The sequence below is a fragment of the Pogoniulus pusillus genome, chromosome 17, assembly GCF_015220805.1.
Source record: "Pogoniulus pusillus isolate bPogPus1 chromosome 17, bPogPus1.pri, whole genome shotgun sequence".
NCBI classification, from domain to species: domain Eukaryota; kingdom Metazoa; phylum Chordata; class Aves; order Piciformes; family Lybiidae; genus Pogoniulus; species Pogoniulus pusillus.
Genome location: NC_087280.1, coordinates 25,290,040 through 25,304,269, shown reverse-complemented (window position 1 = coordinate 25,304,269; position 14,230 = coordinate 25,290,040). Strand labels below are relative to the sequence as shown.

General features: G+C 38.6%; 1 protein-coding gene across 1 annotated transcript in view; it reads left to right on the top strand.

The window, feature by feature from the left end:
- EFL1 (elongation factor like GTPase 1) overlaps positions 1 to 11,998 on the top strand; it is a 36,135-nt gene extending 24,137 nt beyond the window's left edge. The window contains exons 17-20 of the mRNA XM_064158170.1: positions 836 to 983; positions 6,281 to 7,284; positions 8,296 to 8,480; positions 10,636 to 11,998. Of these exons, the coding sequence (XP_064014240.1) occupies positions 836 to 983; positions 6,281 to 7,284; positions 8,296 to 8,480; positions 10,636 to 10,824 (1,526 nt within the window). The 3' untranslated portion in view covers positions 10,825 to 11,998. The remainder of the gene's footprint in view (positions 1 to 835; positions 984 to 6,280; positions 7,285 to 8,295; positions 8,481 to 10,635) is intronic.
- The last annotated feature ends 2,232 nt before the right edge of the window (positions 11,999 to 14,230 follow it).

Sequence of the window (14,230 nt, the reverse complement as noted above, 5' to 3'; positions counted from 1 at the left end):
TCAAATGTATTAATTATGGAAGGCTGCTGACCTGAGGTGTTTATGCAAGGCTTTGATGCAATCCAGCCAAATCTGATTCAGATGTACTTACTCATTCTGCATTAAATTTAAGGCAACTCTCTTTAAAAAAAACACAACACCTTCATTTCAGGGACAGCTGTGTTTTGTTTCCCCAAAAAGTTCTCTCATTCCAAATTTTTTCTATTTCTGCTTTGATCTTCATAAAGTTAACATGTTGGTGTTTGTCTTTGGAGCGCTTTTAGCATTAGCAATTCACAGGTTGTTACACTTAGCCACAAAAGATTGCAATGAGATTAAATAAATTAGTGAAAGAGAACTTTTAAATAAGGAGGCTTGTGTCTTTCGATAACTGGTGAAAACAAGTGAAATCACTTTATATTGATAATGTTCACTGGTTTTAATTGATTGTGTGCTGTTCATGAGCCATATTTGGAGTTAATTGTATACAGAAAGCACCATAACGTGATCATAGTCAATATTTGGTATGCGAAACCTAACGCGCAACTTTGCGAAGCGAACCTCTGCAATCTATTGAAATATGTACCATGGTGAGGATTATATAATGTGAATTAGATCATCAGTACATAAACTCTTGATCACAAATTACGAGTACATAATCTTAAGTCATAATAACACTCTTTGTGATTTATGGGCAGAATGTTGTCCACAGAGTGTTTGTGAGTGTTCCTGAAACGCACATTTGTGTTTAGGCTTCCATGGAAATAAGTGTTACTTTTTTCTGTCTTTTAAGTATATCCTACTTTAAGTATTCCTTCTACAGTATTACTTTGTTAATAACATCTTCTTTTGCCAGGTGACATGCCTCAGCTGGTCAGAGGAATGAAGCTTTTAAACCAAGCTGATCCCTGTGTCCAAGTTTTAATCCAGGAGACAGGAGAGCATGTGCTGGTGACAGCAGGAGAAGTTCATCTTCAGCGTTGCTTGGATGACCTGAAACAAAGGTTAGAGGGGCAAGGAGGAAGAAGTATTTCTAGTTCAATAGGTGTCTGTTGTATTTTTTTGTCAGATGCATATCTTTGATTTATATTCTGGTAAAACTGAAGCTTCATGCACTATCAGTTTTTCACCGTTGCATTATAAGTGTACCTTTCTGTATCTGTAAAGTTATCTGCAAGTGGGCAGAAGCCATTAGCTCATCACTTTTATACATCTTACACACCCTTTAGGGTACTTCCTAGAAATGAGGAGTTGCTGTAGGTTCAGAAGTCCAGTTGAGTGTAATGTACCATTTGTACAAAACAAAAACCATGAGGAGAATCATGTCTGATAAATAAACCCTCAAAGTTTAGAAGGCAGGAAGACCAAAACTCTGTATGCACACTGTCCTGTTTCTTTCCACACCACAGTGACCTCTTTTTCTTATTTTTTTAAATTTCAGTTTCTCTTACTCATGAGCAGCAGCTTTTTCTGCAAGTGAAAATGCCTCTGGCAATAAAGCTTACAATCACATTTGCTTTACTCTACAGCTGTTCTGTCACTCCACCGAAATTTACCAGAACTTAGGATTAGTCTTTTTGTTGTCTGTTAGATAAATGTGATCAAATGTAATAAATGGTTCTTCTGTTTTTCTTGCCATCAGTCACATTTAATATGCCTAAAAGTGTTTCAGCTGACTTTAAAGCTGAAACTGCTATAATAGAGGATATCAGACCAATTATGTTAACTTCATGCTGATTGCCCAAGTAAAGCAGTGCATCACTTCATTTCCTGTGTAATAACTTTTGGCAGTTTTCTTTTTCATGCTTAATTACAACAAAAATCCATACACAATTCTCCCTCTTTGAGTTGTACCTGTCTTGGTGTTTAGACTCAGAGTTTCTGAAATCAGGAGCAATTTTTTTTGTTTGCAGTTAATTGTAGCTCATACAGAGACATAGTGCAAAGTTTAATAAAAGGGAGTTTATGAATACTAAGATTAGCAATCACAGAGAGGCAGAGATAATGTTAATAAGCACTGTTCCCAGATGTGAGAAGTATTTTGAGTAAGTTGCTTTAGAGATTCTAGGTCTGAGTGATCCACAGTTCAAAAGGCAGAGCTCACATTGAGTTACTTTGAGCTGTATTTCAAGTGGCAGTAGTTGTGGTTGTTTTATTGCAGGCGTCTATTCAGCTACTAGCTTTCAGCTGTAGAAAACTTAGAAGTGAGGCTTGATGGAGGGTAGTAGCTGTTCTAAAACTGTTTACAGCTAAATAGTTCAGCTTTAGAATGAGGTAGAGCTGAAGTATGAGTGTTCCTGAATGCATTTTACTAGCCTCAGAGATGTGCATGCAATCATGTGAGTAATCCTTTGTCATGCATGTAAGAACATGATTTTCATGAATTTTGCTTTTGAATGTAAATTATAGCGGCATGAAAAACTTAACTACACCGCCTTTACAGGGATTCATGGCTGTGGTGGTGGTAAGGTGCAAGATTTATTTCCAAAATTGATACTGTTTATTAATTTTGATGTTCAGGAATCTTGTCACCAACCAGTATTTTTAATAATAGGTTCTTTGCAACGGTCATGAAATACATAACACAGAGGAAAAACAAAGAATTTGGAACACTGAAATAACTAACAATAATACAAACATTGAAATATTTGATCTGGGAAGTGTTTCTTGCAATCACTAGAGGGACTCAAGAAGCCCCTTTCTGCTTAAGGCAGAAGACATTTGGAATTAGATGCAGAGTTTACATGGTTTTGCAAAGAGGCTTTAAGTTTTTACTTACAAAAATTATATCTCTGGATTCCTGGGGCTAACTACAGAATTCAGACTGTACCCAAACACTTGCAGGGAGTTCTGTTGTGTTTTGTCAGAAGTTGAGGCTTCTAGTTCTTTCCAGTTTCTAATAGGATGCTGGAAGAGAGGCAGACAATCTCTGACCTCATCCTGGTTCCTTTTTGGCTCCAAACTCGGCATGAAGGCTTGCAGAGGTGCAGACAGGCACGATGTTGCACTGGCTAAGAAAGCCTATCACATGAGGCACTTAATGCCTATTCCCTGGTAAACTTGAAGCAAGGCAGTTTCTAGGTAAATAAGCCCAAAGCATCGATGCTTGTTGTGTAATAGGCAGAGCATGGCAGGATGCAGTGGCAGAGAGCAGTGAGGCAGAAGCATGTGTTTACTTGCTCATCTCTTTTATCAATGTAGCCCAAGACTAATGGCTTCTTGGCCACAGATAAGTCAATCAGAATGGCAGTTTGCCAAACTTGACCATATTACGTAAAGTCAGAGCTTACTTTTACCTTTTCAGGGCAAAACACAAATGAGTGTATAAACATGTGCAGGTACCCTGTTTAGAAGTTTGGAAGGAGAGAAGGAAACTGGAAGGCACCAGAGCCTTTGTTTTCCTTTCCTGCCCTTGCTTCCCTGAACAGCAGGAGAGAAGAGGAACAGGAAAACATGTCTGGGCAAGCCAGGACATATTTAGGCCTGTTCTGGCCTTCCATGACAGTGACTTATCAAAAAATTAGCTTTCTATATCTATAATAAAATGGCTCTATGTAAATATTCATTAGAGGTAGTGTTGTATAAATTACTAACATTCAGGCAATTCCAGTTATGGCCTTGTTTCCACCATGTGTTTTAAAAACTGAGCCTGATTCAGCTGACTGCGTCGAACAGTCTGTCTGTACCTTGGTACTCAAGAGCTAAACTAAAACTTGCTGTCCACTGATGTGGTGCTGGCTTGCTGTACCACAGCCTGTGATTGTAGCAATACCCTAAGAATGAGTAGAATATAATTGTTAGAATTGCGTAGCTAGAAAAAGCTGTTGGGAATCTTTGAAGACTGGATGTTTCATTTCCAAGCAAGGCTTTTCCTGGGAGATTTTGCAATGAGATTAGTTTATTCACCTTCAGATGAGGTAAAAAAATACAGGCTGTTTTCCAGATCTGATGGGAAGCTTTCAGCACTGGAGTATCTTTAGCTGAGCTAAATCCTGGGTGTATTTGAACAAGATGCAGATTATGTGCACCTCCATTTCGTAGTTCTAAAATAAACATGGCTTTGCTATGGTACCATTGGGATTTTTCAGTTCCTGTGATTACAGTAAACAGGTAAACTACCATACAGGATTTTTGAAGCCATTATGTTGTACTTCAAGATACAGCAGGTGGTCCTTTATGGGTAAATACACAGATGTTTGTTAAATACATGAAAGAGCTAACGATCTGGCACTTTCTAGATGTGTGGTGAAGTAACATATTGGCATACTCAATGCCATAAAGCTTTTGATTGTGGAGCATTTTAACCAGTAGTAATTAATTTTCCTCATCTTTTGAAATATGCCTTAAAGTGTAGCGAAAGTTTTCCTGCCAGGTACTCAATTCAAGACAAGTAAGTAATAAATGCAAATTAATCTGAAAGAAATTGCAGTTGGTTAATAGCATTATAGCGAGCAATATATCAGTTCCTTAATAGCGCTCTTTCAAATGCCAATAATACAACATTGTCAAACCTTCTGGCGTTCTGTCGTGTGGTCTGCTGCACCTGGCATTTCCTAAATGTTTATTTTCAACATTCTTCATTGTTATAGAATATTTCCCTGCTCAGATTAAAAGAAAAAAGAAAGCTTCTTAAATGGTATCTTTCATGTCTTGATGAAAAGTAATTCTTTAAAAATTGCTAGCACTCTTGCAAAACAGACTAGTTGTAGTTCAACAGGCCAAACTGCACTGGCAAGACCTACAGTCTTATATTCCATTTTATTTTGTGCTTTCTGTAGTCCTGTAAATGCAAAGATTGAGTTTATCTTTTCTTGAGTAATCCAAAAATAACATTCACTCACAGCATTAATTTTGTTTTCTTCCATAGGGGAATGTTATTGTCTTAGAGACTCCTCCAATATATGCTTTTCTGACAAACTAAAGAGTGTTTAATGACCTGGGATAGAATTGATAGTCTATTCTTATCTGTAGTTAATGGTCAGTTTATTTTATCTGTCTCCCCTCTCTTGTTTGTGTTTTAGTTTTTCTTGTTTGTGTTTTAGTTTTGTATCAATCTGTACTCATTTGTTTAAAGCCCTATTTCTCTGTAAAGTAACTTAATAACGATTATCACATAATTTTTAATTGGAACAACTGTACACTATAAAGCTACTTGGGAAGGGTGAGGGAGAGGAGGGATTGTGTTTTGCTGTGTAGCAGAGAAAAAACTGTTTCTCATGCCAGATCTGTACATGAAATAGCCATCTGCATGTTTCTGAAACAAATGTGTCCTTATCTGGTGATAATCAGGGTTAGCTATTTGACCTGAAATTTGTTCCCTCCCCCAATCCAGTTCAAAGGCATTTCAGTGTAGTAGAGTCATTGACTTCTACCTTTCAGACAGTGCCTTGTATATTTGCATTTGTTGATCACAGTTGTGAGTGATCCTCTAGGTTTGCAAGGGGAATAGAGATTTCACTAGATGATCATGATATGAGTTCTGCCCCTTGCATTAGTGCTGCTCCCAGAGCAGTGCCAGTTTCATGCATATGGGCAACATAGTATTGTGCACAGATTTGAATCTGCTGTGCCAGGAGTATGGAGCAAATGAGAGTATCAGCTGTCCCCTGTGCTCCTAGCTGTGAAGAGGGTACTTGGTCTGAGCCCAAAAGTTACAGAACTGTAACTCCATGGTTCTTTACAAAGGACACAGCTTCATCTTCCCAGAGCACCTCACTGTACCAACAGACGGACTGATTCAGATCAGTAGCGTGGAGCATCATGTCTGCAGCAGTGTGGCCCAGAACAGGTGTCTGCGGAGGAGTGAAAGCAGAGTAACTCTAAATGCTTTCCTGGGCCCCAGTTGTTCTCAGTTCAGGGCCTTTTGTGGTTTTGTTGTCAGTTAATCCTGATCACACTCCCTCGCCCCCCGCCATGATGTTGGGGGCCTCTATTGTATCCTTGAAAGCTGCTTGTGCATTCATACCTTGGATCATCCTTTCTCTCTCTTTTCTTCTTTATTTTTCTAGTTCTATTGTATCTCACTTGAGGAGAGAGAACATAATTGCCAAGATGTGGCTGAGGCAGTGGTTTACAGAGGCACAGCAATGCCTTTTATTTTCTCATTATTTTCCAAATCTTCTTAGCACCCAGAAGACAAAGCTGCTTTTTTGAAGTACAGAATGCTTTCCAGAGTTAGAGGTGGCAGTGCATTACCTAGTAACTTGTGTTGCATGAACATCTATTCCAGCTTAAGACCCAACCTCGATTCTAAAAAGTAATTTTTCACATTCCAAGCTAACTTTTAGACCTTGCTTTATAGGTTTGCAAAGGTAGAGATCAGTGTGTCACCACCTATTATACCATTCCGAGAGACAATAACAAGACCTCCAAAAGTCGATATGGTGAATGAAGAAATAGGAAAACAGCAGAAAGTTGCTGTCATACACCAAACAAAAGAGGACCAAAATAAAATTCCTGAAGGGGTTCAGGTTGATCCAGATGGGCTTATTACAGTATCTACTCCAAACAAACAAGCTACTCTCAGTGTAAGAGCGGTGCCGCTTCCTGAAGAGGTGACTCGACTTCTTGAAGAAAACAGTGACTTAATTCGAACTATGGAGCAGCTCAACACATCTCTGAATGAAGATAAAAAACATCATGAGATGAATCAGAGAACTCTTGACAGGATCAAGGATTTCAAACAAAGCTTGGAGCAAAAGCTGCAGGGAAGAAAGTGGAGGAATGCTGTTGATCAGATCTGGTCATTTGGACCGAGGAAGTGTGGGCCTAATATTTTGTTATATAATTTTGAGGGCTATAAAAGGTCTGTGTGGCAGTGTCTTGGCAGCGCTGTGAAAGAAGTAAGTAAATACAGAGACTTTGACAACAGCATAGTAAGTGGATTTCAGCTGGCTACACTTTCAGGTCCCATGTGTGAAGAACCCCTCATGGGGGTTTGTTTTACAGTGGAAAAATGGGACATGCATAAAGCTGGAGAGATGCTGTCAACTACTGGTCAGAATTCAGGGGAATGTGATACCATAGAACATAAACAAAACGAAGATGCTACTCTAACAAGCAGTTGTACCGATGAAGTTTGCAGCTTGAGTGAACACCGGGACAGCAGTCAGAGTGCTCCAAAATCACCTGAGAAACTCAGTCAACACAAGGGAGAAGTTTCACTTGCAGATTGTTATGGTCCCTTCTCTGGGCAGCTGATTGCCACCATGAAGGAAGCTTGTCGTTACGCTTTGCAAGCAAAACCACAGAGGCTAATGGCAGCAATGTACACGTGTGAAATCATGGCTACTGCAGAAGTTTTAGGTAAGACATAATGAAATAAACCTTGGGCTGGTATGTAAACTGCAAACTCAGCATGTACCAGATCTGTGTCACTTGTATTACCTTACTGCTTACACCTACTTAAACTTGGGTTTATGACCTATTTACACCACCACTTAACTTTTCTTAACATTTGTTCTTGAAGTTTTCTGTGGGAATTGCTTGCACACTGAATCTGATCCAATGAACCAGGATTTTCTTTAAAATTACCTTCCACTGCATTTAACAGAACACAGCAAATGTGTTCTGACTGTACTATTTGCGACAGAAACTGTAGTATTCCCCACAAACCAAAATTAACAATTTGGTTATTTGTTCTAAAAGTCTCTGCTGTTGTGCACATATGCAGAATGATAGCAGATGTGCAAAACCAGAGTAGTCTGAAGAGCAAAATTTACAATTGTATGTAGTGGGAAAAATGCCTTTGAGCAGTTTTGTACAGATGCACGATCGTGTTCTTTTCTGGTACTCTTTAGCAGGCCTGGTAAAAGATGTCATGTGGAAAGCTTAGTAGCACAGTACTTTAAACTACAACTTACTATGGCACAGAACTTATGCATTTTAAACTGTCTTTTACTGTTTCTAATGCATAAGAATGCCTGTCAAAAGTAGACTTTGTAGTGTTACACATTACTGTTCCAGGAGTGTATTAGCACAGTACTTACGAATCTGTCTGTCAGACTACAAGCAAGATAGCAATTTTCAAACCACAAAACCACTGTAAATACTTCTGAAGGTAGCTAAGATACAATTCCTGAAAACACAACAGTGTTTCTCAGTAATGTTTTTCAAACGTTTGGTTGCAAGTAATCAAGCGAGTTAGGCACATACATTGTCAAAGTGCCTTTTAAAATAGCCTGATGTCTGCATAAGGTGCCAGAGAAATCATGTCCTTTATTTGATGCTGAAATTTCTTGACTAAATGTATCTCTCTTTCTTCCTGATACAGAATATAAACATGTTTGCAAGCTCACTGAATTTGTGTCTTTGCAGGCCGTGTATATGCTGTCTTGTCCAAAAGAGAAGGCAGAGTGTTACAGGAGGAGATGAAAGAGGGGACAGATGTGTTTATTATTAAGGCAGTCCTGCCAGTAGCAGAAAGTTTTGGCTTTGCTGATGAAATCAGGAAGAGAACTAGTGGCCTGGCCAGTCCACAGCTGGTGTTCAGCCACTGGGAGGTAAAAATATCTATTTATTCAATCTGTTTTGGTGATCCTTTTCCTTTAGATGTGGCAGACTGAAATTATAAGTGGCAAAGGCTAAGTTTTAGTTAAGACATTTGATTGATTCTTTTTTTAAATAAAGAGGGGGAAAGAAGCTTTACATTGGCCTTAGTTCCTTTTATAGATCGCAGAATCACAGAGAATCAGGGGCTGGAAGGGACCTTGAAAGCTCATCCAGTCCAATGCCCCTGCCAGAGCAGGATCTCCTATACCAGATCACACAGGTTTTGAGTATCTCCAGAGAAGGGGAGACTCCACAACTCCCCTGCAAGCTTCAGTTAACATTAGTAGAACAGGTCTGTCAAACCTGGGGACTTTCTTAAGCATCTGTCACCACATGATCTAAGTATTTGCAGGTGACCAGTGTGGGTGTCCCTGGTGGCTGTCTACCATGAAGATGTTCAGTGCTAACATCACTACAACTTCATCAAGTCAACATGGAATTTCTGCCCAAAACTTGGAAAAAACCTCAGCAGTTTTCACTGTCCTTTTATTTCTAATGCATAAAATAATGGTAAAACTTTTTGGTTCTCCAAGAGTGGGGATCATTCCTCTTTTAATTATTTAAGTAGTTAAATGAATGCCCTTTAAGTTTTGTGGCATTGGTTATAAGGCCCTGTACACACATCAGAATGGGTAAGACCCGGGCAGATTCTTCTATGGTTAGATAGTCCTTACTTTCATGTTAAAAATCAATTTGGAAAGCTAAGTGTCATACTGTTTATTTCTGAATTTTACTTGCTTTTGGTTTTCAGCCAGAGAACCCTATGTGTAGTCACTTCCTACATAAATAATTGAGATTGGATGTCACTTCCAGCACGTGGTTTACCAGGACTATATATATATCTAAATGTAAGAATGCAGAAGTATATTTGTTGGTTTAGGGGCTTAAGAGACTATTTTGCAGGACTGAACCTACAATGTTACTTAACAAGAAGCAGCCGTTTTCTGCCATAGTAATTTTCCTAGCTCTGCATGAAGTGCATTGTTTGATTGTGTTAGGTGTTATTTAAAATGAAGTATTAAGGCAGAATTTAGGTGACATAAGTCTTGAAATTCACAACAGAACCTGAGTATGATGCTTGTGTTTGGCACTCTTGGAAGGTCATCTTGTTGTTTTTCACCAAGTTCCTTAATGCTCATCACCTACAGTATTTTATGGCTCATTGTCCACTAATAGGAAGGGAAGTTAAATCTCAGGACTATAACCCCATGCAGTTTTGGTTGGTTGCCTCGTTCGCTCGGGAGCATTTCTGAGAGCTGCTCACTCTTACAGAGAAATTTCTTATGCCTGAAACAGTCTAACACCAGAGGGGAACTGATGTAGGTTGTTAGGAGCTTAGAATTGGTGGTGGCTCCTCTAGGTCTTTTTCTGTAGGTTTTAAAACTGTTACTTATAACTAAAGATTTGAAAGTTACATGAGAATCACTAACAGTAATGGAATAAATGGTTACATTTGGCTAGCCTAGAATTTGTGTGAAGCCTGCATAGTCCAAAGGTAGAAAGCACATATCTCTTCAAACTCTATTGAAGAATTAAAAATGTCTAAGTTTGCTGTGCAAGAAGAAAAGACAGCAGATTTTATCAAAATGCTCTCTTAATCTGAGAAGTGTGGGGTCTGTGCAGTGAACTGGAAACAAGGAGACAGATGTGCATTTAGTCTCTGGTTATGGTATATCTAAAATCTCTTCTAGAGGAGGGCCTCTGAGATACTAAGCTGTAAGAGCAGCTCTACTAATTTTGTTAGCTCCAGAAATGAAACCTTCAGTTCTTAGAAATTCTGATAAAATCATAGTGACATAATGTTCCAAATAAGGAATTTCTTCAGGATGATATTTGGCATTGCTGGCTGACTGGCAATTTAATTAGCTTTTGAAGACAGATAAATGCAACTGAATTTGAAAAGCTACTATGAGATCCTTACGGCAAGTGCTACCTAGTGTATCTTAACTCTTGGTTTCTACCTAAACAGCTACTTGCAGGTACTCCAGAAAACCCTCCCTGATCTGCTGTCATGTTTTGGTACATCAGAGCTTTACTGTCACAGATGCACTGACAGACCTTGATACTACTTTACTGGCTTCTTGTTGTGTGTTTTTCCTTTTGTAGATCATTTCAAGTGATCCATTCTGGGTACCAACCACCGAAGAGGAATATTTGCACTTTGGGGAAAAGGCAGACTCGGAGAACCAAGCCCGCAAGTACATGAATGCTGTAAGAAAGCGGAAGGGACTTTATGTAGAAGAGAAAATTGTGGAGCATGCTGAAAAGCAAAGAACTCTCAGCAGAAATAAGTAGCTGTGCCTGCTTCCATTCTCTCCTGACTCAGCTAAGTGTGGGTGGATTATTTTCTATGCAGCAGGTTCAAAATTTCATCTGGACCTTGTTCTTTGACACCTCTCTTCTTACATGCTATAATGTCTGTGGCTTATGTTTTAATAAACTTAAGCCTTTCCAGCTTTTATACAGAGAAATCAGTTGTTTAAATAAAATATAGGCATATGCCTTGCAATTGATCTCAGTTTTAAAAATGTGTTGTCCTATTGGGTTTTCTGTCACAGCATTAGAAACGCCTAATTTAATTATAATTCTGTCCCATCAGAGGTAGTTACAGCCTAGGGCTGGTTAGCTAGTTTGTTGCAAATGAATTGTGCTCTGAATTTAGCTTAATGTTTTTCAGTCCTTCTTTATTTTAATTTCTGTAATGTGTTGGTTACTCACCAGTACTTACCATAGTTGCCTAGCTGCAAACAGAGATAAGTCTGTTAGGCATTTCTGAACTCTGTGTAAGCACTTGTTTAAAGCAGTAATGTATTTGCTTTAAATCAGAGGGCAGAAATAAGAGTGGAACATGTGGAAGACTAAGCGCTGCAAACCAAGAAATTTGGCCTTTTTCCCTCTGTAGTACACGTCTTGTTACTGTCCTAAGCTGGGAGCTGCTTTCTCTGAACTAGGCACACAGCAACCTCTGCCAATCCTGTGTGACTGTTCACAGACTCCTCCAGAAATTTCTACCCATTCAGCTTATTGTCAGTGAAAGGAAACACTTGTGAAGATATAGAGGATGTCTTGCAGTTTGCAGGTGTCTGGGATGCAGAAGGCTCCAAAATGATTCAGACCAAGACTAACAGGAAAAATGTCCTCACAGGGCATAGGTTTTAATTAAGAAAAACTGAAATCTTGATTTGTAATAGGAAAGGACAGGAATTCTAAAATGTAAAGGCTGAGTTGATAGGTGTCCTGGAAGAGCTTCTGATGTTTAGTTAAATGGGAAATAAGTCTTTAAATTTTGTGTGAACTGACTTATTGCTGTCTCCTGTCTTTGCTAATTGCAAAGAGTTCTGTTTCAAATAACCATGCACATAGATTGTCCTTTTTTTCCTGGAATATTACCATTGTCTTAATTCGTGGTTGTCTTGTACTCCTTTAGCACCTGCTTGATCTTTCTGAATAAATACTCTGTGTCAATGCAGCAGGCAGCATTAACTCATTCAGTTTTACTTCTGATGAGAAAGAAAACTATTACTGGTTTCACACATAGAATGATTTTGAATCCCTAACTTTATTTTAAATAGTAGCCGTTTATTTTCCAGCTTATTTGCTTTCATTGTGGAAATGTTTCCTTTTAAGATGGAATTCGTGAATTATTCATGCAAATGAAATATTTGCCTTTCTTAGAAGGCTATACCATCCATGGCTGCTGTTTTTCAAGAGGTGGAGCAAACACACTTGGGTAGTTTGGGCACTCCCAGCTGGTGTAGCTGTGGGGGACATGGTAATTTACTGCAAAAAACAGTCCAGATATGGATGTTTATATTGTCAACCTGGCTAATAGAGCTGCCTGACTTCAAGGCAGAGTCAGGGATATCTGGCCTGCAATCACAAAGGTGCTTGAAGGTCGATGCAGAGGTGGACAGTTTGGTCATTCTTAGGACTAGGTAATTGTTTAATCTATTATATTTGAATGAGCAGAAAGAGCACTAACACAGATTTTAAGAGTTAATGACAGCTTTCATATATTTGGAGTATTTTTGGCTTGCAACTCAAACAGCATGAAGATGATAATGCAGGTTGTTGCAACACTTATTTGTAAAGAGCAAAAACTTCACTAACTAGCAGAAGAAAAATCAAAACAAATTGCTAGCAGCAGTGTATGAGATCTATTTTCCAAGACCGTTGCTACTAGTGGGAAGAGAATCTAATTGCTAATGTGCCATGAATTTCTAACCATTTTTCTCTGTCTTATTCAAGAAGTACCTTGGTGTAGTTGTTTTTCTCCAGTTTTACATCATTTTGGAACATCTCTGTAGAGCAGGACAAATAAATTGCTGATGAAGCAAGCATTAGAACAATTGAATCGAGAGTTAGCCATTATATAATTTGATTTCCTCTAGCAGTCTTTACTGCTAAATACAATACATACTTAAAATAACCATGCATGGTTTTTAAAATATGTCATAGGTTTTTAGTGTACATTTAACGTTCTGAAAGCTCTTAACTCATCTGTTTTGGCTGCTTAGACCTCATAATGTATAGAAGCCACAAATAGCTTATGTGGTCAAATTTGTTAGAGAATAGTAACTATTCACTGAGCAAGCCATATGATAAACCAAATGATTCCACTTTGTAGAAAGAAGAAACAAACACAGGAGCTGAATTTCCCCAGCAAAAAATAAAGACAGAGCAGAAGTCAGCAAGTCCCTTCTGGGGCCAACAGCAGTCTTGATTGGAGAGGTGTTTCTTGAGTAGATCTGTCTGAAACCTTTTTCATTTATACGCCCCTTGCTAGACAAGTGCCATTTACAGATGGGACAACCTGAGGAACAGAAGCTTGCATGTCTGCTGAAAACCTTGCACTGGGAATTCAGGTAACTTTTCTCCTGGCCCTGGCTATATCAGCTTAAATTCATTGGACATAGTATCTAAAGATTCTGCTTCTTCTATAGGGGTTTCTTCTTTCTGACTTTGCTTCAGAATGCTGTGTAGATTTTTCTGTGCTTCTTTCTAGTTTCCTTTGGAAGCAGAAACAGAAGAGCATGTGGAAGAGAGGATCTGGATGAGCTGGATTGTTTTCTCAGCACCATTTTTTTCAGTGCTTGGTTTGAATTCTCACAGCGCTTCCGATCCATTTTGACTATATTTCATGCCAGGCTGCCTGTGGAAACTCCAAAGTTGAAACTAGGCAAGGGAGTGTAGTTCTTTTTGTGGCATCATGTATAGGAGAAGGACAGTCAAGAAAATAGTGACAAGGTCTTTTTTAGTACCTGTTGTGATGTTGACACACATTCCTTTGATATTCATAAAATGATTTGAAGTCTTTCCATAGAAGGGTGTTAAATGTGACTTTCTCTTTTTGTCTGCATACTGCTAGAGCCCCACTGCTCATCTGAAACTCCCATCAACTGACATCACTTGTGATAATGTAAAAATCCATGGAATTCAATTCTGAAACATGATTTTTGAAGATCAAATATTTACACAAACTTTCTAGGTAGTAAATGTTCTCTAAATACTGTAATTTGAGGGCATTTTTGTTGTTATTATTATCTTATTTTGACTACAGCTGGCCATTTCTGTACATCCAAGAGCCTTTTCATCAAGTCTGTGTGTGACACAGGTTATCATTGATAGGAAAAGTCACCTGAAAAGAAGTGTTTTAAGCTAAGAAGTATGCACTGAAGCTTTAAAGACCTGGCAGGAATGT